This window comes from Gorilla gorilla, chromosome 18, assembly GCF_029281585.2.
Source record: "Gorilla gorilla gorilla isolate KB3781 chromosome 18, NHGRI_mGorGor1-v2.1_pri, whole genome shotgun sequence".
Classification (NCBI taxonomy): Eukaryota; Metazoa; Chordata; class Mammalia; order Primates; family Hominidae; genus Gorilla; species Gorilla gorilla.
The window spans coordinates 102,343,723-102,370,677 of NC_073242.2; the positions used below are offsets into that span (position 1 = coordinate 102,343,723).

Below are 26,955 nucleotides of genomic sequence, written 5' to 3' on the forward strand. Positions count from 1 at the left end.
TGCCTCAGCCTCCCGAGTACCTGAGACTACAGGCACGCACCACCATGTCTGGCTAATTTTTTGTATTTTTAGTAGAGAAGGGGTTTCACTACGTTGGCCAGGCTCGTCTCAAACTCCTGACCTCAAGTGATCCACCCGCCTCGGCCTCACAAAGTGCTCAGATTAGAGGCATGGGCCACGTGCCTGGCCATGTATTTGTTTTAAATAAATCTATGATATTCACACTCACCTACACGCCTTTCAAAAGATGGTGGGGAGTGGGGGATGGGCAAAACTAGACTTCCAAAAGATGGAAGAAAATGGGATTGCAATTTTTGGCCCTGTCCAAGATCCTCTCTTTAGGCAGAATGGCCTGCTCATTGGCTCCCGACCAGAGTCCTGAACTCCCACAACAGCCTGGGGTCTTCTTCCTCTGTCTCTAATGATTTATCTTTCCAGGTTCAGCCTGACTCTCTCCTTAGAGCTTCCCCACCATTCAGCCCAGGAATTCCTCACCCTTGAAGGCCCAGAGTATTTACTTCCTGTTCCACTCTCTGGTACTCACTATGGATCCTCTTGAACCCTGTTAACCTTCAATGGGCGTATTTTTCACATCCTTCCAAAAGATCATAGGCTGGGCTCATTTCTTCTGTTCTTTTTATATTCCTTCACAGCAACCAGTATTTACAACTAACAGATGTTTAATAAACAGCTGCAAAGCTCAAAATGCCCTAATGTTTTCAATGCAAGAATGAAGGGGAAAGAATGCCTCTGAATGACTCCAAAAGCATGCTTGGAGAAAATGGCAAATGTTTCTGCTGCACATTTAGAGGCCCCAGAATACAAATTTGCATTTGCACGACTTCCCTTTTCAATGAGAATTCACGTACGTTCTTTCATTTTATCTTATTAGTATGATGAGATTTGTTCTTGATGAATCCGTACCACCTCAGCTACTCGTCATCATTCCATTATCACTACGTGTTTATAGATTTTCCCTTTTATTACTCATTTTATTTTTTCCATCAAGTATAGTTCATATACGAGGTAGTAATTATCAGGTTTTCTACTCCTGACACTTCAAGTTCGCCAATTTTTTTCTGATCATAAAAGCCTAAGTGCCTATTGTCAAAAATCTTGAAAACAGAGAAAGTATGAAGACGAAAATTGTCCATAATCAGTGCTGTCTTCATATAGATATTTTTAAGGAAACTGTGACAATTATATGTGTTTTTGGGTCTTGCTACCCACCCCTCAGTCTACGGAGCTTGCTTCCATATCCTTAAATATTAATCAAGAACATTATTCTTAATGGCTACACAGATTTCCACCACATAATCGTAACACGGTTTACTTAATCTTCTTATCTTTTAAAAGGCGTATGGCTGACATTTCTAATTGCCTTCGTAATAAGCATACTTCCTTGCTAACAGAACACTTACTTTATTCAAAGCACAATACCCTCAGCCAAAAACTGTTGTCTGTTGTGCCGGAGGACAGTCATATGATGCAGTCCCAGCCAATGAGATGTAAGATAAAGCAAGTGGGCGGAGCTTTGGAGGAAACTTTAAAGAGGTGGTCTTTGGTGACGCATGCACTCTCACCAGCGTCACTTTCTTGTGCCTGGAGCTCAGATGGAGGATTTTTTGATTTTTTTTTTTTTTTTTTTTTTTTTTTTTTTTTTGAGACAGAGTCTCACTCTGTCGCTCAGGCTGGAGTGCAGTGGCGCAATCTCGGCTCACTGCAAGCTCCGCCTCCCGGGTTCACGCCATTCTCCTGCCTCAGCCTCCCGAGTAGCTGGGAGTACAGGCACCTGCCACCACACCCGGCTAATTTTTTGTATTTTTAGTGGAGACGGGGTTGCACCGTGTTAGTAAGGATGCGATCTCCTGACCTCGTGATCCGCCCGCCTCGGCCTCCCAAAGTGCTGCGATTACAGGCGTGAGCCACCGCGCCCGGCCTGGAGGAGCCATCTTCAGACCACGAGGAGGCAACAAGTGCTTGGTGAGAATGGCTACATGGAAACATATAAGGAAAGTGGATGTCTACTGACTCAGTGGAACCTTCACTTCTGCACCTGACTGCCCTCCTCCCAAGGCTGCTTATATAAGGAAAAATGAAACCTCTTTTTTTTTTTTGAGACAGGGTCTCGCTGTGTTGCCCAGGGTAGACTCAAACTTCTGGGCTCCCGGTATCCTCCTGCCACGGCCTCCCAAAGTGCTGGCATTGCCGGCGTAAGCCACCACACCATGCCCTCCTAACTCATTAAAGCCACTTTGGAGTGTTTCTGTGATCTATAGCTGAGTGGTGTGAAACAAAAGAATACCTTTTTTTTCCCCCACCTTCTGCTGTCTTCATAGCCTGTGATACAGCTTCAAAAACAAGGACCAAGACCTACACACCACAACTGCTGGGGTCATCCAGTCCAACCTGGGACAGAAGTCTTGGACAGGAGAGGTGTCAGGTCTCTCTTCCTCTGAAAGGGGGCTGCCTAACCTGTTGATGCTGTGCTCCCATCAAGAAGCTCACAGAGAATGATATGGGCCAGTGTTTGTTCTGTTTTAGTGTTCATACAACTCTAGCTGAGAGCAACCAAGAAAACTGCCCCTTACTAGCTCAGGGAACTCCCATAGGGAATTCCAAACTTACAGGCCAGTAAGGTGGCCTGGCCGCTCTTCCACCTGGAACACAGCTCACTGAATACGGCAGATACCTGCAGACTGGGGGCAGAAACTAGGCTCTGGGTCCCTTTCCCAGCGGGGAGACCTGGCTTGGTTGTGAGCCCAGCCCTGCAGAGAGGCTGCAGATCCAACACAGCTCCTCTTGGAAGCCCTCTGTGCCAAGAGGCACAGCCCAGATACCCCAGGAATCCCTGAGGGAAATTTCATAAAACATGTGACTATCTACACAGCCTGCTAGAGGCCAGGTCATTGCTCACACGGCTAAGTTGAAGCCTCAGTGCAGTTTCTACTTCATTCAGGGAACTGGAGTTGCAGCTTTCACTAGAAGAGCTGCTTCTCCTTGATGAACAAACCATTCCTCCCATAAAAATGCTGTAGAAAGTACTGTAAGCGCTAATGCAGCCAAAAACTTAAAGACTAGTATAGGGTTAACTGAACTGCCACGTTAAGTCAGGTGTAACGAGATGACAATGCTTTAATCCTGCTGCTTAAAACGATGTCTAAAATGTGCAAGTCAAATTTCAAGCCTTTGTAAGAACATAATGGTAAAGATAATTTCATCATTATCAGGTGATGCAACATCCTGCCCGGTCCCAGGGCTGGAATTCCAAACAGTCACGCCTTTGCAGAGTTTTACAGCCCTGGAAGAGAGGGGAGGCCACACTGAACACCTGTGATGATAACTCCAGCCCATGCCCCGGTGATTTTTGACAATTGAATTAATGTTGAAATGAGCTTATTTTTCTGTCCTAAAGGGAAAACGAGCCTAAAATCCTGTTAATCTAGCATCCTGGTTACTCAGTTTCACCATAATTTATAGGATAGTTTTTCTATCCAAAAACTAAGGCTATTTTTGTCCCAACTTCGCCGCTTCATAAAACACACGTGCATGCATGCAACTTCAGAGGTTTTGGCCTAAAGCAAGTTTTCAAAATAACCGGGTTCAAATATTTCATTGAGATGGCAGGGGTGGAAGAATCTTATAGAAGCAAATTTTACTGTTCTCTGTAAATTCAGACTTCTTCAGCCACAGATAGCTCAGGGATCCAGTCTCGCTTGAGAAACATGATGGAATAAGCCCACAGTCAGAGCTTCTTCTCATTCAGTTTCATGAAAGCTCTGAGCTCCCACAAGTGTCTGCTGGAACTGGACAGGAAGCTTGCAAGATGCTGGCTACGATTCAGCGCAGTCACCGCCTTCCCCAGTCGGCCCACCATCCCCAGCCATCCAACCACTTCCTCCCCACGAGGCATCGCCCGTTGGAAAGTTTTATTAACCAAATGCTTGGGGGTTTCTGTATATTTATATTACCTCCTCTTCTCTCCTTCTGTTCTACCCGGGCATGTTGGAAAAAAAAAAAGTTATGATAAACTTTAATAAAAACAAAATTAAAATGATTAAACCTTTCATATCCTTTAGAGATAATCTCTCTTCTCCTGGCTGGTCCAATCTGGGAGAAAACAAATGTGAACCACAGCTTGCTGCTGCTTTTCAATTTTTTTCCCCCCTAAAGAAACAAACAGAAAAAGCCGCCTGTGGCCAGATTTTTAAAATAAATTAAATTTGTCCTCACACACGGCAGCCAGGTGTGGTTGAAACATTCTTTCCAGATATCTATGATATATGCCAACATCCTTCCCTCTGGGGGTCTTTCAACGCGAGCCTGACAATCCCAAGGGGAACAGAGACTTGGGGGGGAGAAAGGGGGGTGATTCCAAAATAGTTATTGAAAAAGAATCACTATTTCCCTATTAGCCCTGTAATAATGCCTTACAGAAATGACTGGATGCCCTGCCCCTGCATGCCATCTACCAAAACCAAAAAATAGTCTACATTCCTGATTAAAGCAAAGCTCAGAGAAAACAGCCCAGTATGGCACAAATCTCCCCGGTCTTATGTGTTCTGAGGAAGTCTTCAGATCCGCCCAGGGTCTGGGCACAGGTCCGCAGAGAATCAAATGGCTGCAGAATTCGATCAGGCCTGTCTGTCCGAGGCCAGCTAGATATGGAAATCAGAAGTAGGTCATCAGCCCTCAAGAATGGGATAATGACCTCTGGACTCGCAGCGCTGGGGCCACCAAGAGAACAAAGGTGTTAAGGCACTGTGTAGGTTTTTCTGTTGTTGTTGTTGTTACAATATCTAATAGTGAGATCAAATTCTTATTGTGGAAATAAACATCACGGTCTTCTGTATGAAGATGGTCTGCAGAAAGTGACCACGCATCAGAGGGTCCAGCATAGGAGGAGAATCTCAATTTGCCTTAGTCATGATAGCACACACCCTGAGCACAGTTAGTTTCTCATGTTTCGTGTCTGGTGTTTATGTTGTAGTAGAGACGACTCGTCCTCAAGTTAAAAGGACAAAAGTCTTTCCTGTGTTTCATACTTGGGCAGTGAGTCACTAGGAAAGGATTTAGTTTTTAGAAAAAAAACTTCTGATCCCTGGGCTGAAACAGAGAGCCCCAAAGAGCTATGTTGATCCCAGACAAGCACGTGCGTGGATTCTTCAAAGTTCAGGTCAACTCAGGCCCCTCCTCCTTGCAGTCAGCCCTGTACTCAAGGTTGCTGGAGACATGGCACCTCTATTCCCTGCCCGAAAAAGCCCCCTTAACTGGGGGCCACAGGTTGAGTGGTGAAGGAGGCAACTCACACCTGAATTATAGTGGGCTTGTAAACCTGAACAGGGCAAGTCACAACTTTGGGAGGCTGAGGCAGGAGGATCACTTGAGGCCAGGAGTTCAAGAACAGCCCTGACAACATAGTGAGACCCTGTCTACAAATGAAAAAATTAGCCAGGCGTGGTGGTGCATGCCTGTGCTACTTGGAAGACTGAGGCAGGAGGATCACTTGAGCCCAGGAGATGGAGGCTGCAGTGAGCCATGATTGTGCCACTGCACTCCAGCCTGTGTAGAGACCCTGTCTCTATAAAAAAAGAAAACAAAAACAAAAAAACAAAAAAAACTCACCTACCAAAAGTCCAGCTGACATCTACTACAAAATTCCCATTATTGCCATAAAAACATGTGGGCTGGGTTCAAGGCTGCATAGCAGATGGCCAGGCTACATCCTCATCACACACGCACTTCACTGGTGCCAGTGCCAGTGACAGGCTAGAAGCCACTCCAGTGAGGACCCCTGCTAGGGCCAATCAGATCAGGGCTGCCCTCCCCATGCTGTGGGGCTTCTCAATGCTTCTGAAATGGACTCACACAAGGAAGTCACAAAGGGCTTTGGACATTAGGAAAACCATGCAAACTGTTTCCACTTCTCAGAGCAACCCGAGGCACGCGCTCTGGAGTGTGCAGAGTCACAGATAACTGCTGCCTCTTTGCTCACCTCAGTCTTAGGATTTCTTCATTTCTATCCTGGAGAGAATCCAGCAATGGATCACATTGTTATCTAGACACAAAGAATCCCACCCCTGGGGCAAAGTGCTACTTGTCCCGTGGATGAGTTTGTCAGCCCGCAGCAAGGAGGCCAGACGCGGTGGGAAGAGCACAGCCCTGGGCTCTGGGCCTCTGTACCAAGTCCCTACTCTGCTGCTGTCTACAGCAGCCCTGTCCTCAGGAACCTTCTCCAGGGAAGGAAATGGCTTCTGTCTGCACATCCAATACAGCAGCCACTAGCCACATGGCACTGAGACAGATGGGCCGCTGCAATGGGAACCTAGCGACCTGAGACATCCAAGATTGCCAGGAAGGGTCCGAGTTCGCCTCTGCTTTATGCTCGTGCAGGACAGGAACGGCCCTGTGGAGGCTGCCCTCGAGGCTCACATCACAGGCTCAATCTGGGAAAGACCAGCCATGGGAAGCAGGATGTGACTTGCCCTGGAAGCGCAAGTGAAGGACGGGCTCCGAATGAAAGCTACACAGGGTAACAACATACACACTGGGATCTTTATATTATGTCCAGCCTGGAGTATATAACACAGGGTAAGGAAAAACCAAGGAATAAAAAGTCCTTCAGGTACTTCGAGCAACTGAAATCCTTTGGATGGAAGTCCAGTCAATCAGCTGGCACCCTATGGAATTCTATACCCTAACGGGTCATAGAAAATTGTAAGGCTCTAGGTAGCATCTACCCCAACCAGAGCACAAACACCACACACAAGCCCAGGGAGATCTGCTTAGTGCCTAAAAGTACAGTGGGCAGCAAGGAGGGGTTTCTATTTCTTTTTTTTCTTTTGAGACGGAGTCTCACTCTGTCGCCCAGGTTGAAGTGCAATGGCGCGGCCTCTGCTCATTGCAACCTCTGCCTCCCAGGTGCAAGCGATTCTCCTGCCTCAGCCTCCCGAGAAGCTGGGATCACAGGCACCCGCCACCATACCTGCCTAATTTTTATATTTTTAGTAGAGGCGGGGTTTCATCATGTTGGCCAGGCTGGTCTCCAATACCTGAGCTCTAGTGATCCGCCCGCCTCGGCCTCCCAAAGTGCTGGATTACAGGCGTGAGCCACCATGCCCAGCTAAGGAGTTCCTATTTCTATAAATCCCTCCAACAGGAGCCTAACACAGGCCAGCCTGCTGGAGCACCTTCAGCAAAGGCAGCTTTTCTCGATGCTAAGACCATCAAATTTCACAGGCACAAGAACCTTCCTCCATGTGGCCGGCTGTCAGCCCTCTTGGTGTTTGCCAGCAAGAAGGTTTCGGCGAGGGCTGTGTGAGGACAGGCAAGGAAAGAGTCATGGTAAAATGGGCTCAGAGAACACAGGGCTCTGACCCCTTTTCCTGTCCTAACAAGTGTCTTTGAGCACTTCCGGCTTCATTTGGAGTCCCCTTCCAGCGGGGTCGCAGTAGTTAATCCCATGCCAAGGCCAGCACTGAGAACCGTGCGCTTCGAGCAGGAAACCAGAGAAGGCCTGGTGGGCGCTGACAGTTCTGTCCGAGGCGACTTCCAGGATCTCCATGACCTCCCTTCATCTCTCCCACCACCTTCTGTCCTACCCTCCTGCCCCACCCAAAGTGACCACAGAAAAGGAAACAAGAAACTGGCTTCAGGTATCAGAAAGTCTGGGTAATAGACAGAACTGTGGTCCTCCCAGTGTCCTAGGTTGAAGTCCCAACCTCCAGTACCTTAGGATGTAGCTATGACTGGAGACAGGACATTTAAGGAGGTGATTAGGTTAACGTGAGGCCTTTAGGGTAGACCCTAATCCAATCTATCTGGTATGTCCTAATCATACAGAGACACACCAGGGGGACTCACAGAGACCAGGCTATATGAGACCAAGGCCTCGGGAGAAGCCAAACCTGCTGGCACCTGGATCTTGAACCTTTAGCCTCCAGAACTGTGAGAAAATACACTTCTTTTGTTTCAGCCAACCAATGGAAACAGGGGGTGAAAAATACACACATTCTTTTTTGACTTTATAATATGACAATTTTGGATAAAATTTTGGGTTGAAACAACAGATGGCCCTGTACCAAGAAAATCACACACTGTCTGATTTTTGATATTCTAATTAGAGCAGAGGTCAAAGATCTTTTAAAAGCAATAAATGGCTCCTTTTATTAAGATATACACAAAAGGTCTCAAGATAGTCTTGAGGCATCAAACTATAAAAGCCCATTTAACATCCACTCTGAAAAACACATCTTTACAAAGTCCTTTCAAAGTCCCTCAAAACTGCTAATGGAATAAGACATAAGTAGCAAAAAGCAAAATTAAATGCTTATTTGAAGACTGTTCTCCCCAACTGAGAAAAACTGTGAAACAGAGAGAAAGATCAGCAAGAAAAGATGTACTCCATCCAGGCTGGTGGGAACCACACTTCTCTAAAATGCAAGCCAAAAAATATTAAGGAAAATGTAGCCCCAAACCTAGCCTGGGTCTACCAGAAGTCTGAGGAAACCCAGTGAGGAGGAGCTGAGCATGGTCCAACAGAACCTTCTGAACTGCTCTAGAAATCTGAATTGTCTGAGTTAACCATGAGCCCCATGGCACTATTAAGCACTTGAAATCTGGTTAGTGTGATGCAGAAACTGGATTTAAAATTTTATTTAGCATTAATAGAGAATTTTGAGAAGCTTCCTTGTGGCTCTCAGGAGATCAGAAAGCCCAGGAACCAGGGAGGTATGGGTAGCACTTAGACTGAGGCCACAAAACTTTCCACTGCTCGTCAATGTTTGAAAAAAATAATTTGGAACCATAATTCTTATAATTGGGTCACAGTTTGAAGGGGGTTCCTTAACATCTGTGACTCTGAGAAAAAGCCTTTGAGCTATTTCTGTACGCAGAGAGATAGATGCACGTTCTATTTCCTCCCTGGCCCCTACCAAGGTCGGGAACAAGTTTCATATAGGATGTAAGTAGCCCTAGAAATGGATTCTTTGGACATTCCTAAAGACAGTACAGGTACAAATCATTATTTCTCGGAAAACATCCATTCAGGCAGTGGAGAAAGTGTGAACTCCAGAGGCTAGGATGGGGGATCCATATAGGAGGGGTCTGCACACATGGCAGGAGACAGCAGAGGACGGCTGTCACTTCCTGCTACACTGTCGGCTTTAGGAGGTCTCTTCCCTCCAGTGAAATCCAGGGACAGCACCCCCAAATCCAGGGACAGCACCCCCAACTCCCAGCCCAGCACAAACACCCACTGACTGGCTAGCTATCCATATTCACTTTAGGGTGGAGTTTCAGATTTTCAAGTTTCTTGGATACACCTTTCGAAGGTGACTTGGGATGTTTGGAAATAAAGGTTTCACAGAAAGAACACTTGGTATGACATGATGTCCTGTGGCTCCCTTGGGGGTCCCCATGTCACTGGGCTCTGATGAGCCAACGGGGGTCTCTGGCATGCTCACACCCCTAAACAGAGGACCCCCGCCCAATGCTTACCCCTCAACAAATGCAAACACACTCATATACTGTCTCTCCTAATTCCAGGAACCATCAGCAGGTACCCCTTTTTCCTTTTTTTTTGCTGTGCCAAAAAAAACCCTCCCTGCAGTGAGTGGCCACAGTATCACTGCTTCTCCCAGTGGGCAGCATTGGGCATGCGCTGCCACCCACTCATGAAGATAGCATGGAAGACAGCCTGGAGCCCTTGACCAAGAACAACACTAACCAGAAGGGCAGTGTACAGCTGGTGCCACGTGTCATATGCTGAAACAACACGCACAAAACCCTGGTAGCTTCATCATCCCAGAAAAATAACGCAACGAATGAATGGTGGATCTAGAACATCAAAGAATGAGTGAATACGAATCACTGCAACTCAGGCCACTGCAGCCAGGTCTAGATAACTGCTGAAAACGTGCAAGTCCTGGAACAGCCAGCCAGGACACAGGAGGCTGGGTAGGAGGCTGCATGCTTAACCCACTGCCCACCTGACTATCCTGGTGATGCCACACCTTCTCCAGGGGGACCTTCCAGGCCAGCAGCATCTGACAGCAGTGAAACAGCACTGCGTATGTCCACCTTCCAGCAGACCAGATCATTAGCATATTTTGCAGAGAGCAAGCAGAAAAGTTTAATTGCCCTTAATTACTCAGTTCAACAAGGCTCCTAGATAATGGCTCTCAGATTTCTTGCCTGGTATCGACGTAATTTCCCTGACTCTGGCTTCATTATATCCCTAACTTAGAAGCAATAGCCTCTCCAAGATGGCTTTCCAGAACAGACACTGAAGTTCCAGTGAGGCTGGGCAGTCGCTACAAAGGTTTCTTCTATGAGGAGTCAGATTTTTGGCCTTCACACCACTCTGGGGTGTGTGTGTGTGTGTGTGTGTGTGTGTGTGTGTGTGTGTGTGTGTGTGTGTGTGTGTGTGTGTGTGTGTGTGTACAGCGGGTAGTGGGGAGGACACACTAGCATGTACTTAGGAAGGACTAAGACAAGGAATATGTAATCAGAAGCCATCACAATTACAAATGTAAATGAACAGGCAATTGGCACTGACCTTTGTAGATTGTTAGAGGACTAATTAAGGCAAATCAAGAACTCTGTTCCAACAGAAAAACAAGACAGTATACACCCTGAGAACTACTCCATCCTCTCTATGTAAATGCAAAATGCAGGAGAATCACAGAGTAATCAAACTACGAATATTGGCAAATAAAAAACATCTCCATGAACAAAAGACAACCAAGATTTACTTCTTGGTAGCCTGTTAGTGATTTTGCTAAAATCTCTATCAACAAGCACCACCACCATTCTGAGCCCTTGCCACACATCTGACATTCTGTTAGAGTCCATATAAATACATCCCACCCCCAAAACAGCCAGAGACACCAGTCACTAACTCCTTGCTTGAATATTTTAAAAGCTGTAAGAAAAATACTTACAAAAAGGAATCAACCTATGTTATCCTGTAAACTCTATTTTTCATTTAACAACATTATGTTCTCTTCATGTTCATACATAATGACCTCTCTTTACCCTTGCATTGTAAAGCATCTTTCTAAAAAGCTTGCTGAAATTTACAATCCCTGTCCAAACAGTCCTTCATCAGGGAATGTCCTTTAGACAGATAAAGTCATATTTTCCCCATGCCTCCATCAATGCTTAAAATTTCAGTCACTCCCATTTGTTTTGATGCACTTTTACATTTAACTTCTCTAGTTAAAAATACTTTAAGTTCCTATACCTTCCCCAAACCCGGTCAACAAGACATACAGTAAAAAGGAAAGGAGAAAGAGTGTGTGTGTGTTGATTTTATAAAAACAATATTTTAGAAATTCAGAGCTGGCCACAACATATTTTAGTGCTATCAGAAAAATTACACTGAAATTGCACATAATTTAGCTATTTACAAAAAAAAAAGATGTAATTTATATTTAGAGGGCAGCCTTACACCAACTTTGCAAAATAAAAACAAAATCAAGTGAGAAAGCTGAAGACAGTATATATTCTTGGTCTCTTAACTCTTAAGCTGTATACGTTAAGCAGAACACCCTGAAACTTGGTTTAAAAAGTGATTCATCAAAGGAGGCCAGTGAGTGTTGCAGTAAAGGCTGTCACCAAAACCACATTATCACTTGGCAAGCTGTGTGCACCTCTCTGGCCCCAGAAATTCGCTACTATGAATGCCAAAGACGTATCTGTAAAGGGAGGATACTGCTTTTTGCTCCAAGCAAAACAAGTCTCTTAAATTCTGAATGATCGTGCGCCCTCTGTAAACTGAGTCCGGGTCCAATTATTTCCAATGCCTGAGCTGGTCTAGTCATCAGTGTGTCCATATTAAGAGTGCAGAGGAGACATCAGTGATCAGCTATGTTCTCCAACTCATAAAAAGCCTTATATGTAATAGGTCGTCAATAAAGAATTGTTGAACTTTAATTACATGCATGTAAAATTTGGAGGTCTATGTCTACATGAAAGAAAAAGTACTTAGGACAAGGCTAGTAAGAGAGAAAACAGGAGGAGGAGGAGGAGAAAGGCCGACAGCAGAAACACAAAGGGCCTGTGTTCTCAAAGCCCAGGGCACTTGATAGAATGAAGTTAACTACAGTTTCACCCAGGAGCCAGAAATGCCTTTTAAATAAGCAAACAGGGAAGCTGATCCTACACATGACCCACCTCTGAGAGCTCTCCATTTCTCAAGAGCTTCTGGTAAAACAGGGAAGCAAATGGCAGATGCCAGCAACTCAGAGCTCTGGCCCAGTGCATTGGCCAGTGATGACGAGTGGTTTCTACCTGTGGGTAGGTAAGTATGAAATGCCGAGACCAAATCCCAACCAATTCCAGAGACTACTTGGTCTTGCAGAAAAAACACTCAAGCCAATAAAAATAAATTGTAGGGATTGGAAGAGGAACCTCACCTGGTTAGTTACTGTCTTTGAGAGATGTATTTCCAAGCCATTTTTAAAACAGGAAGGCCCAGCAGGCTTGCGTGCTTGCGTCTATTGTGGGGTAGGGGTGGAAAAGTGTAACGACAAAGACCATCACACTGAACCAAAGACAATTTACCACAGGTCTCGGCCTGCCCACTGACATAAGGGCAGAGCTCCGCCACGGCAGGGCCACTTGGGCACAGCAGCCTAACTATTAGCACACAGCTGGCGGCCAAGGCTCTGTCCACTGGTGCAGGGCAGGACTTAGATGTATGTGCCCAACCACGAGGCCTCTCAAGGAGTTACGTGGCCAGTCATGGCAGATACAGATCCTGGCTGCTACCAGAAGATTCTGAAGGGATGGAGGAGACCTTTGCAATTTCTTCTACCTTGACTCCTTCCTCCAGACCCACAGGTTCACATGGGTTGGCAGGCTACATGATGAACTGGACCGACTGGCAAACAAGTGACTTAAGTAACAGGTAAACTGGGAATAGATATTTTTTGTCATCCACAGGGCAGAAACTATTGCAGAGTTCACCCCTCCTGCCTTAGAAGGAGACATCTAGATACCTGTAGGAGGTGACATGAGACTGGGGATGAGGTCCAGAACTCAGAAAGGACAAGGGGTTATTTCTGAAGGGTTTTATGTAATATTCTGTGGCATGTGGACAACAGAGGAGAAGAGGAAAGGAGAAGGAATGTCATCACTTAGCAGGATGATGACAGAAAGCCAGAACTTCCAACTCTAGACAGCATAGCCATGGATGGGGAGCTTCTGGTCAGAGTGGGTGGGGCTCCTAAAAGGTGCACCAAGACTTCCTAATGCTCCTGATGCCACAGGATGACATTTCTAGCTGAAAAATCATGTCCTGACCCTTATGTTAAAGAGGACAGAGTTGGGAATAGTCTATAAAGTCGATGTTTACAAAATTTGAAGTTGATCATCTTAAACATTTCAATTCTACCAGGTCCATAATGTCCATTCTCTTGAAGATATCCTTTCAAGTTTTGAAGAGCCAACCCCTGGGGAGAGTGAAGATACATCTTAAGATGAGTTTTCTTAAAGTGGTTCCTAAAACGGAACCAAGTTCTTGTTAATGTCAATATGAATAAATAATACGTAATACTTTGTCCCTTTTGTCATCAGTCATATGGACCGAACCGGAGCCTGTGTGTGGGAGGGGAGGAGTGTGGTGTGGGGAGGGAGTAGGGGAGAGAGCAAAAACATGACTCCAGGTCAAAGCCAATCCCAAAGCATCTTGAAATACGGAAGGGAAGTCTATCATCTCCACTGAAGTTGCTCACACACTTCTCGGGGGAAAATCCCCTAGTATGCACTAAATGAGAGGAACCTCGAAGGCACTGGTGCCGGGCTGCATCCACGGAAGCACTACATTCCAAAACAGGGAACTGTATGTTCCAGGCCACCGACTCTGGGTGAAACGGCAGCTGTACACTGTTTAGTGTGGGGCACCTCATTAATACAAAAGGAATTCTGAGCAGAGTAAAAGAAAGAATTGAAGAGTGAAATGGATCAGCTTTTAACAGATGATTAAAACAATGATGTATGCAGAGCTGGCCAAAAAAACACCCCAAACAAAGCACAAACCCTGAGCAAGAAACAGGTCTAGGTGTGTTGGTAGAAAGAAGGAGAATCCGGGGAATGACTCAACAGTGCACTAATGCAGAGCAGTGGATCAAACAGAGGCCACAATCCCTGGGTGGGGCACAGGCTCCCCTACAGCCAGATGGCCCAGGGGCCTCAGCCTCAGGCCCATCCTCGTCCCTTACTCCTGAGAGTGCTCCCATGCAGACGGATGGGATCAGAGGCAAAGCAGAAGCTCCACCAATTAAGGTGTTTCAACTTTAACCAGAAGAGGCATTTGAAAAACACATGGAAGGGACAGTCTTGCAGTGACCTTCAAGTGACAAAAATTATCCCGGTACCCAACAGCCCTTTCCTGAACAAACAGTTTCTACTGACTGTCGAAACCTCAACCACTCTAGCAGGGAGAAAAATTCTTGAATTGTAGTCTATCCCATCATTTGGGAATTGCTGTTTCATTTATATGAGGAGACAGCGAAGGAGCAGTCGGATGATCCAGAGAGGAGCAGGTGGGCAGAGGGCTTTGGAGGGGCTTAGGAGGGATGCCTCCAGGAGGAAATGAAGCTGACAGAAAAACTGATAGAGCAGAGCGTTCAGAGATTAGGAAATGTCTACTTCTGGCAGAGTAAGGTTTGCCATGAATTAATCATAGGTACCTAGAAAACCAGAGAAAACAATAAGTTGTACAAGAAGGTAAATGAAATTATAAAACTCTACATGGCTCAGCTGCGATTAATATTTATAGTTATAATAATGAAAACACTGAATATTAATATAACCCCCAATTATTATTTAATCATAATGGAAGGTGGAGGGAGGAAGGACTGAGTGTGGAGGGGGCTGGGGAGTGGGAGGGAGTCCAACTGTTGTTTGGGGGGTGTGCAGGAGTGTGCGGAGCAGTGCCTGTGTATTTGTGGGTAGAGTGAGGGTGCGTGTGGGATGCGTGTCAGTGTGTGTGGGGTGTGTGGGGGTGCAGTGTCTATGTGTTTATGATGCATGTGGGGGGTGCAGTGTATGTGGGGGAGGTGCAGATGGGGCGTGTGGGTGTAGTATATGGCTTGTGTGGGTGTGTGAGTGTATACAGGGTGTGTGTGTACAACGTATGTGGGTACGGTGTCTTGTCTGTGGGGTGTGTATGTGAGTGTGGATGGAATGTGTAGGATGCAGAGAAAGTGTATGTGTGTGTGCGCACGTGCGAGAACGTGTATGAGGTATCGGGCTGGTGTGTGTGCCGTCTGCATGAGTCTGTGGTTGGGGTATGGGTATAGGTGTGTACACGGGTGGGTTTGTGGAACAGCACACTGGTGAAATTCTCATCTGCCCAGGTAGAAAGCCAAGAGGTAACATCTAAAACTTAAAAACAAGAAACAGTCGTAGAAGTATGAGAAGAAACATGGAAATAAGTAACAAAAGAAACATCTGAAAGTTGAAAGCTGATCCCCTGGAAAAGGGGGTGGGAGAGGGCCATGCTCTTCTCCATAAAGTTTATGTAACTTTTTGCCTTTAAAAAATATAAAAATGTGTAATTTGATTATATTAAGGTTAAAACTGCACACATCCATGATGGCTGAATGGCTGAGAAGGCACCGGAGGAGACTGTAGGATCAGGAGTGGCCTTGGGTCTCAGGCTTGGCCAGGCCGTTAGACAAGCTGCCATTAAGAAGAAAAAGAAGTGTGACAGAGAAAGTGGTGAGCAAGGTGCCCAAGAGGTGGGACCAATGAGATGTCCACAAAGCTCAGCATCTGGGAGGTGGGACCAGTGGTGTCCAGGAAGCTGTACAAAGGCATTTGGCAGCACCAGGACACAAAAGCTCAAGAGGCTGGGAGCCGAGGACCAGGCCACAGTGCCCTGTGCCCAGGGACATGGGGCAGGCTGAGAACCACCAGCCAGGGTCAGGCTTGCAGAACTGTCAAGGGAAGTCGGAGGACAAGAGAAAAACACCCCGGAAGCCAAGGGAAGGCAAGGGAAGGGGAAGGGACCTTCAAGAAAGGGCTGGGCAACAATTTCAAACACTGCAGAAAGAAAACGGTCAGGCCCAGCGGGTCCTGGGCTGTGTCAATCAAAGATCAGCAGCGCCCTCCCAAGAGTGGCTTGGTGACAGAGGAAATGGGTTGTAGGAGGTTGAGACATGGAATAGAGGTGAGCAGTTCACAGGGTTCTCTCAAGAATCTGGAAGATTCTGTCGTAGAGACAGTGTGGGGCCTAGGATGAAAGGAGAGCTTTTCTTGGAAAGTTTTGGTTTCTAAAGAGGTAAGTGACTGTCTTGTGTGTCTAAGTTGAGAGCAAGAGACTGGAAAATTGAAAAAATAGAAAAGAGGAGGTGATTCTACCCAATGAAGTCCCTATGGAAGGAGGAGTCATGGGTGGAGGGAGGGAGGGAGGTGGGGAAAAAGGTGGCTGCAGGGAGATGACATGGGGAGGCAGAAACAAGGCAAGCTCCCACTAGAAGGTCTCGACACATTGAAGCAGCAAGCAGCATGGACCCAAGAAACACCCAGAATCACTCCCAAATACAACTGAAATTTTTATAACAGGCACTTATTTTATTCCTCTCTAAAGTTCAGTTTTACAGACCAGACTTTGAGGCCACAAATTATCTACTCTTAATACTGGGCAGGACACACGATGTAGCATCTGCTATGTCAATTTGAACCAATAAATTGAATCTAAAGTATGTACTGGAGGAATCTTCGAATAGAGGAGAGTATCTTCTGTTGGCCTGCTCCCTGGGTAGCAGCTTGTGACTTCCCTAAGACTGAGCCTTGCTCCAAGAAAAGTGCTGCCAATTTCCTTTAAAAAAAAAAAAAAAAAAAAAAAAAGAAGAAGAAGAAAGAAAAGAAAAGAAAAAAAGACAGAAAGGCAGGCAGGCAACAATCCCTGCATGTTCCTTCCAAAACACAATGCTCACCTGTGAAGTCAGTAAGGAACATGAGGACCAGCTGGATCAGTAACGTCTCCCTCAAACAGAAGTCCTCTGGAGGTCTCAAGGAGGTGAACACCCAGGCCCAACCTGGGCCTCCCATGCCTGTGACACCACTCACCTGGGTCCGTGGAGGGGCACCTGCGGATGGTGAAGATCTGCCCCAGGTCCTCGTCCTCCTCTGGAAGGCCCTTCTGCAGCCGCTGCAGCTTTCGCAGGCTCTCGCTTCGCTGGTGCTTCATGGAGCGCACATGCTGGATGAGGTTGAGCTTGGCCTTGGTGGAGTAGTTGCACAGAACGCAGTGGTAGTAGCAGCTCTCACCTTCTACACCACTCTCATGCTGCTGCAGGTGCTGCAAGTAACAAAAGAGAAAGACATGCCTTGGGTAAGCCACTCGAAGCCGCCACTGGCATCAGCCCACACCATCCTGGTCACAGCCAGAGGCATGCCTCCAGGGGACACATCTCCACAGCCAAACAGGACAGTCTTTGATATGGTTTGGCTGTGTCCCTGCCCAAAATCTCATCTTGAATTCTAATCTGAACTGTAACCCCCACGTGTTGGGGACAGGACCTTGTGGGAGGTGATTAGAATATGGGGGTGGTTCCCCCATGCTGTTCTTGTGATACTGAGTTCTCATGAGATCTGATAGTTTTATAAGGGGCTTTTCCCTACTTCACTCAGCACTTCTCCTTCCTGCTGCCATGTGAAGAAAGACATGCCTGCTTCCCTTTCTGCCATTATTGTAAGTTTCCTGAGGCCTCCCCACCCCTGCAGAACTGTGAGTCAATTTCTTTCCTTTGTAAATTACCCAGTCCTAGGCAGTTCTTAGCAGCAGCACGGTAGTGGACTAATGTGGTCTTCAACTGTGAGATTCCTTAGAGGGTTTTTTTTTTTTTCCCCAGAGTACCCAGCACCCTTCTCTAGCAGTTCTTTGAAAAAACACAGCAAGCTGATACCCATTCCTATCTCCCCCAAATGGCCCCAGCCATGTGGCTTTTCAGAATGTTGATAATCCTGATCACATGGGCCCTCCCAGTGCAACACCGGCTTTCCTGGCACAAGGTTAAAGGTTTCCCCTTTTATTCTCTAAAGTGTCCTGCTCTTGTTAGATCGGGGTTGGCAAACTATGGCCCACGGGCCATATTCAACCCACTGCCTGTTTTTGTAAATAAAGTTTTATTGGAACACAGCCACGTCCATTGATTTACATACTGTCTGTGGATGTTTTTGAACATCAGAGTTGAACAGTTATGACAGAGATGGTATAGTCCACAAAGTCTAGATTACTACTATAGAAATGTACTAAATTATGACAGGAAAAGTTAAGCCAACCCCTGCTTCAGGTAATAAATAGCCTCTGGTCATCCTGCCTGTATGGCACCCTAGGTCAGGAACATAGAGCCGGAGCTGGTATCTGGCTTTTTCACAAGACAACTCCAGTGTTTGTATTTAAAACCACAGTCTACTGGGAGAACCCCAAATTAGGTTTTCACCTAGATTAAAAAATGCCAGAAAAATAAATTTCTCCAGACTAGTTCCCTGTCAATATCTCACAGTCCCCTGGCTTATCATTGGCCAATATCATTGGTCAGTTGGTGTATCAGATGGTCAGATGGTCCAAATCACGTCCTCTGTTGTACTTAGTAGACACAGTATTGATCCCAGAGCACGGCAGCCTAAGAGCCTCCAGGAGGCAGGCACAGACAGGATTCATGTCTGGGGTAACAGAACAGAAGAGGTCATGCAGACAGGTGGCAGACCCCAGGCTTCTGTGGCTAGGAAGACTTAAAGACGACCCAAGAACAAAACTCACAATGTTTCTGAGTCTCCTGGGAATGTAATGATAGCTATGGACCCTTTTTGACTAACAGAGAATGAATGTGCACCTGGTGTAGAAAGGCCATCTCCTTCATTCCAATGATTCACTTTAGGGGAAGAGGCAATTCTTCTACTGGGTACACATGAAGCAAGGGAAACACTCCCCAAAAGCTTAAATGACTGACCCAAGGTAACCCAGTTAGTTAGGGGGAGAGAGAGATGTAGAACTTGAGGCTTGTCTCCTCCAGCCATGTACCCAGCACCCTTTTGAAGGAGGAAATTCAGGTCACGTGAGTGCTTTATGTGCTCCTGTGATTACGTGTCCTTCCTTTTTCCTCCTCACCACCTGTCCCCAACCCCCAGCCCAGTCAGCCAAGCCTGGCCCATGGAGCCATGGCAGGCACACAACAAACGTCTCGGAACTGCCCACGTTGGTTGGTTCTGTCTGATGTTTATGCCAGGATAATGGTTTCTAGTCCTGCTTGGATGTCTCATCCTTGTCCAGCTTAGAATGCAAGACACTGACAAGCTAGAATGGTTAGAATGCCCTGCACTCCACGCAATCCTGAAAATACCAGAGTGGCCCTGTGAGTGCTTCCTATCAAGGGACACTGCCCTAAGGCTCACGTACTGACATGCACACGTCCTGTGTTCACTGATCACGTGTGAAAAATCCAGAAGCATGTTTGTACTTTGCTGGAAGAAGAAACATAAATGCACCAACTAAGTGTCACACAAAACTCATGGGAGGGGGGTTGAAGCCCTCAATGACATAAACTGGCTAAAGTATCCCACAGGAAATCTTGCCAACTTGTACGTAAGAATGGGATGAGCTTCACAGGCACCAAGAGAGAACAATCCCTACTGCCCCCAAAATGGGTGATTCACACACTCATATGCAGCACCTTGGACAAAGCAAAATTTCTACAACCAGAAAGTATTGGAAGAACCAGTGAGTGCAATGTTACCTATTAGAAAAATTACAACTGGTGATAAAAAGCTACTTTTCTGGAGATAAATTTGAGCTGCTTTTTGTTTACTTTTTATTTATTGGTTTTTTTTTTTTTTTTTTTTTTTTTTGAGACAGGGTCTCACTCTGTTGCCCATGCTGGAGTGCAAAGGCTTAATCTTGGCTCACTGCAACATCCACCTCCTGGATTCAAGCAATTCTCCTGCCTCAGCCTCTTGAGTAGCTGGGACTACAGGCATAAGCCAGCACACCTAGCTAATTTTTGTATTTTTAGTAGAGACAGGGTTTCACCATGTTGGCCAGGCTGGTCTCGAACTCCTGACTTCAAGCGATCCACCCGCCTCAGTCTCCTAAAGTAGCTGGGATTACAGGCGTGAGCCACAGCACCTGACCTCTGAGCTGCTTTTAAAAAATGATTTAACCTCACTGCCTTCTCTGTGATGAGGTTCCTTTCAGAGGATGTTGGTAGGATGGGATGCACTGAGGCAGTGCTTTCTGGAGGTTACAATCCTGGGGAGAAGGAAGGCAGAAGTGAAGGGAGAAGATGAGCTAGCCCATGTCCCTTCCCCCAAACTACTCCCCGAGGCCCCTCAGAACTCAGAAGCCAGAAACAGGACCAGGGTATTCCAGGCAGCAAGAGTTTGTCCTAAAACTGAGGAGCTGGAAACCTGTAAGGGAGCCAAGAACTGCTGTCTTAGGTCACCAGGACCAAAAGAATGATATTCATTAAAGCTTCAACTGAAACTGAGTGAAGAAAAGATGGCAGAGACAATAACCATGAAATTCAAAGAAATACGTTCCATCAAGAGATTTTGGAGGTAGAATAAACTATGAAATCAGATCAAGAATCACTAAAGCCTTACCTCCAATCCCCCCACTACCTCCCTATGAAACAGGATTTCCTCACAATAAGGCACTGAATTTCAAACATCAAATTTGAATATGGATGTGTGAGAGTTCTATTCCAAATGGCTGGAGTCTTCAATCTCTGAGCCACAAGAGAGGAATAACACGGCCAAAAGAGTTGGATGGAAATGCGATGTCAAATGTCTTTTGTCCTTAAATCCATGGGCTCTTGGGTCATAGGACCGTATAAACCCTGGATTGAAATAAACATCATACCGGGTACTCACACTTTAAAAAATGGATATGATAAAGATATTCTAAAATCCACTCCACACTCTAGCTCATGTTAGTAAACTACAATCTCTTACACTGCCATGAATTCTTCTGTCTGCCACTTTGAGAGCCATTTTAGCAAGAAACTGGGCATACATTACAAATAGTGGAGAAAAGAATAAGAGGAAACAAGAAAATGAAGCCAAGAAAATGAAGCCACAGCTGCTCCCACCTAACCTGGTCCAGTGAACACCTAGGGTTCTCTCCTAGAAAATTCATGAAAGATTCATTCAAAATTCCAAGCTTGCTTTGTATTCCAAGTTTATTCTCCAAAACACTTAAAAAAAATCCAGAATAGGCCGGATGCAGTGGCTCACACCTGTAAACCCAGGACTTTGGGAGGCTGAGGCGGGCACATCACCTGAGGTCAGGAGTTGAAAACCAGCCTGGCCAACATGATGAAACCCCGTCTCTATAAAAATACAAAAATTAGCCAGGCATAATGGTGGGTGCCTGTAGTCCCAGCTACTTGGGAGGCTGAGGCAGGAGAATCGCTTGAACCTGGGAAGTGGAGGTTGCAGTGAGCCACAATAGTGCCACTGCACTCCAGCCTGGGCGACAGAGCAAAACTCTGTCTCAAAAAAAAAAAAAAAATCCAGAATAAACTATATCTTGGTTGCCAGGAAACAGCTGTGCATAAACCTAACATCCCAACCCAAACCTGTGCTTGGGTCTACTATGTCTACCTGCATGTGACAAGTCCTGCTCTCCCCAGATTTTCCAAGTGTCTTGTTATTTCTTAAGTTGTCCAACTGGAAGTAAACAGAGACCCAAAGCTAGCAGCAGGGTCCTGACCTCTGTGACCTTCTCCACATCATTCGGCCATTTCCTAGGCCCTGAGCGGCTCAACCCGCGACCCTGTTGGTCAGATCCTCTCCCCCTTCCTCCCAAGTGGCAATGGCCTCATCCCCAGAATCCCACCCTTGGAACCTGCCTAATAAAAAGCAGCGGTAGGGAGTGTGCTAAGAGGCCCATGAGCACTCCACGGGGCCAGTCAGTCAGCCAAGAACATGCCTTCCCCGCAGAAGAGAGTGGATGTTTTCATTTGGAGGAGGAGGGAGAATAATTTGTTCCTGACCCAGCTAATTAGAATACCCTCAATTGGGATCACAATGTATTTAATTAAATTCACTGTAATATATGAAGAATCCACCAAGGCACAAATCCCAGTGGTGCACTCAAGAAAGGAGATGCCTGCTTTCAGAGTTCTTGCTCTCCTCGCCAGGCAGGAAATTTTTCTCCCACGCAAATCCTGAATTCCCCAACCCCTTCCGCCTCTATCACAGAGTCACCCACTGGGGAGGAGGGCAGCCAGGTTCTGTTTTTACTTTTTCCATTTTCTTTACTCTGTGCTCACAATTCCTACCTACTCTCCTTTGTTGGGTCAGGAGTGTAATTTTAAAAAGAAAACAAAACAACAGCTCCAACTGTGGGCAGTGTGCTGGGATGCATGCCACCCGGGGACCCAAAGAAAACTAGCTGGTGAGCCCGTTTGGCGGGGGTTTGTTTCGGTTCGAGTCTAAGTGTCTACAACACGAGACACTGCATGCACGTGCACACACATGCACGCACACACATGCACACAGACTATGCCCAACCCCAGGGACTTAACCTGCAGATGATGCAGGCAATGTCAGCAGCAACTGTAAGAAAATAAGAAAGGGTATAATGAGGGCACTCCCCCTTTGGCTTGAATACTGTTTTGAGAATATACTTCCCGGAATACTGTAAAACACAGGTGCCTCCTAGCTAACTCAAGAAAATCCAGTATCTTCCCACAAATTACTAATGAGAAAGCGAGACCAACCAGTATCTTGAGGTCAACCTAGCTAACCAAAAAGAGTGAGAACTCAGGTCTACCCAAACTCACTTGGTTGGGCCAACCTCTCCCTATAACCTTAAATCTGACTATACTTTTCCTTGATCGCTCCCACTCCAACTCACTTGCTTGTTTAGAAAGCACCTGGAGGCCGGGCGTGGTGGCTCACGCCTGTAATCCCAACACTGGGAGGCCAAGGAAGGAGGATCACTTGAGCTTAGGAGTTCAAGAGCAGCCTGGGCAACATGGTGAGACCCCGTCTCTACAAAAAGAAATAAAAAATTAGCCAAGTGTGGTGGCACATGCCTGTAGTCTCAACTACTTGGGAGGCTGAGGCAGGAGGATCACTTGATCCCAGGAGGTGGAGGCTGAAGGGAGGTATGATCACACCAGCGTACTCCACCCTGGCTCACAGAGTGAGACCCTGTCTCAGTAAATAGATTAGATAGACTACATAGATAAACAGATAGGTAGATTAGACTAGATAGATAGATAGATAGATAGACGGATAGATAGATAAAAACAGACAGATAGCACCTGCAAGACCGGATCATAAGAACTGCAAAGGTACTGTAGCTTTCACAGAAAGAAACATCTATGCTTGGCAATTGAATTTACTTTCTGAAATCTTGGAGAAGTATGATGAAGGAAGGAAGTATCTAGTTTGAGTCATAAATGGGAGCAGAAAAAGAACTCAACGATCTCCAAGTCCTCCAAATGCTGTGCAGTGGATAACAGACTGTCCTCATCTGGATTAACTGGAAATTTGGCACACGTTCGGGGGTCAACGGCTACGGCTGGAAACGAAGCCAGGGTTCATACGAGGGCTCACTCACGTCAGTCAAAGAGACCTTTTCTTGCACCTCTTCCTAATCCTATTAGGGCTACTCATGTTTTAAAATGTTCATCCAGTCTCAGTTTCGCTGGAAGGGGGACACTCCAATGCTTCTGACACGAAAACATCTCACGGCCCCCATCTGTCTCTGTGCCTTCCCTTCTAGGTCTGGCTCACTGAGAAGAACACAGCAAAGCCCTCCCTGCAACCAGAGGCACCTGGGATAAAGGGGCTGGCACGTAACACCAAGCACAAAAAGCAAACTAATAATTTTAAAAGAAGGGAGACAACAGAGGCTCCGCTGCGCGACTTTGTGGGATTCTACCCCATTAGTATGTTGTGCTTGTTCACCCTCATCAAACACTGAAAGTCAAAGAGACGAAAAGAGGGCTCTTGTTAGAAAATAATGCATCGTGAAAATCAAAAAAATGTGTTCCTGTTACTTGTTTCCCAGGGAAAACCAACCAACTTCTGTCAGAGAACATTGATTTCTATAAATCTGGAGGGGCCCCAGCTCCCTCCTCCTCCCCAACGATAGGAAACTTCTAACATCTGGTTCCTCATGCATGGAATGCAAAATATTGATCAAGTTTTGTCAAAGCCTCCCTTTTAAAGTAGAAACAGACAAAGTACATTCTGACACACACACACAAACATGCACAATTCACAAACAAAGCTTCCTCAGGAGTACCACCTGTTACTACAGACACACCCGCAGCCGCCCTCTCGGCACACTGTGCTGTGCACACAGGCACACATGGCAACTCCATTTCCAGAGCAGCCCCTCTGAGCCAGGGGGCTATTCCAGGAGATGCCACGTGCTTCCTGCCCAGCAGAGGAGAAACCCCATGGTGGAATGTCCCTGAAAACCCCTGAGACACCTGTCAGGCCAAAGGCAGGCAGGAGAGCCTGTCTGTAACTCTTCTCAGTCCATTGAACTGGAGGCCCCATGATGGAAGAGGCTGCCCGTTACAGCACCCCTGTCCAGGGAAAGACAGCAACCACAGCACACAACAGCTTCAGCTTCTCCAGGGAGAGGACTATGTAATCTCACTAACAAACCTGGTGAGAGGGATGGGGAAAAGATGGGGACCAGTAAGTCTGCTAATTCCTCAACTTGATAAGATGAAGTAGGAAGACATAGCGGGTGTTCACTCACCATCATATGCATGCAGAGCATTTACTGTGGGTGCGGCATCTACACACATACTTTTTTTTCTTTTTTCTCTGAGAAAGGGTCTCACTCTATCATCCAGGATAGAGTGCAGTGGTGCGCTCATGGCTTACTACAGCCTCAACCTCCCCAGGCTGAGGTGATCCTCCCACCTCAGCTTCCTGAGTAGCTGGGACTATAGGTGCGTGCCACCATGCCTGGCTAATTTTTAAATTTTTTGTAGAGACAGAGTCTGGCCAATTTGCCCAGGCTGGTCTCAAACTCCTGGGCTCAAACAATCCTCCCACTTCAGCCTCCCAAAGTGCTAGGATTACAGATGTAAGTCACCGCACCCAGCCTACACACACTTTTAAATTTTCACATTACAACCCCATGAGGTGGGTCACATTTGGTTTTCATCCTTGGAGGAGCCCAAAGCTCAAAGAAACCACATGACTCCTGCAAGGTCACACAGAGCGTGGAGGAAACAGGACCAGAGCCTGAGACTTGAGTCCAAGTTCCAAGTCCACAGCCGCCAAGCTACGCTGCACAGACTGCAGGGGGTTCTGGAACATGAGACTCTGCACACCCAGGTGTTCACCTTGAATGCCTAAAATTAAAAAGAAAATCCTTCCAGGGGTAATGCAACCAGGAGTGGGGGAGGTTAATTTTTTAATCAGTCAGATCGCATTATTGTTCCAAATGTAATGTCACATTTTTAGGAAGACTCCTGGAAGGTCAACCTAAATATATATGTATATTCTGTTCAATGCTGGCTTTTCATCTGCTCAAGCTCTCGTCCTTGACACATGCTAATTTAGTTCTATTTCATTGTAGGATCCCTGCAGACACCATAAGATAGAAGCCCCAACCATGATTTATAAGAAAAAAGTAAAAGGAAGTAAAAATGTTCCCTTAGATCAATCCATTTGGGTTGCTCTGACCTAGTTTCTGGTTTCTAGGCCAGGCTCCTTAGGCCGTGGAACAAGCCATGATTGCTCACTCTCCATATCCAATGCCAGAGCGGAGACTTCCCATTCCTCTATCTTTTCCCTTGCACGAATCACATTTCCTGATTCAAAATTCTCAACATTAGTGGCCTTGAGAAAAACAGTTAAGTTCTAGAAGGAAAATAACTAAGTCTATACCTGTCTATAGGTTGTACCTGCCTTCGCTTTGACTCTTTTCTGGAAAAACACAAACATGGATCCTTGTGGAATGTCGACGCCTCCATGTAAACAGATTTCACATCCCTCTGTTAGGAGAACTCCACAAAGGAGTGTGGAGCCGCTGTTTATACATGGGGAGGAAATTTATCAGGCATGCATTTTTACCATTATGGGAGCAAATTATTAACCCTGTCTCAAAAAAAAAAAAAAACCAAAGTGTGTGTAGGTGCTTCGCCCATAGTAAATGCTATGCATGCATATGATGGTGAATGAACACCCCCTACATCTTCCTTATTTCATGGTAGGACCCTGAGGAAGGGGCCTACCAGATCATAATGTCACAAGCAAAATGAGGACTGGTTTCCACAATGGTTGAGTGAGTGTGCACAGAGCTCAGAAGCTGAGGGGGGTATGTAGGTGGATAAAACAACAAAGTGGGTCCCACCAAGCTAACCTCAAACTGACTACTCTCCAGAAACAACCTAGAGCTTCCAGAATCTGACAATCACCTCTTCACTAGGATATCATATCAGGAACAGCAACTTTCTTCATTTGTAAGATGTACTTCTTCCCTAGCACTGTTTTCCAGCTTTCCCAAATTTAGGTCCCCATACAAAAATAAAAGCCTCCTGATATAGTTTGGCTGTGTCCCCACGCAAATCTCATCTTGAAGTGTAGTCCCCATAATCCCCATGTATCATGGTAGGGACCTGGTGGGAGGTAATTGAATCATGGGTGCAGTTACCCCTGCTGCCGTTCTTGTGACAGCGAGTTCTCATGAGATCTGATGGTTTTATAAGGGGCTTCCCCACTCCTTCACTCTGCACTTCTCTTCCTGCTGCCATGTGAAAAAGGACATGTTTGCTCCCCTTTCCACCATGATTGTAAGTTTCCTGAGGCCTCCCCAGCCATGCTGAATGGTGAGTCGATTAAACCTCTTTCCTTTAAAAAGTCTCGGGTATGTCTTTATTAATAGCGTGAGAACAAACTAATACACCGCCATATACACATTACTCTAGCTTGTGCTCATCCAACTCCACGTCAAAC

General features: G+C 46.2%; 1 protein-coding gene across 5 annotated transcripts in view; it reads right to left on the reverse strand.

The window, feature by feature from the left end:
- The window catches only part of ZFHX3 (zinc finger homeobox 3), a 275,840-nt gene that overhangs the window by 89,550 nt on the left and 159,335 nt on the right, over window positions 1-26,955 (reverse strand). For all 5 annotated transcript variants that reach the window (XM_055366441.2, XM_055366439.2, XM_055366440.2 and 2 more), the window contains one exon: window positions 17,083-17,314. In XM_055366441.2, coding sequence (XP_055222416.2) covers window positions 17,083-17,314 — 232 coding nt within the window. The remainder of the gene's footprint in view (window positions 1-17,082; window positions 17,315-26,955) is intronic.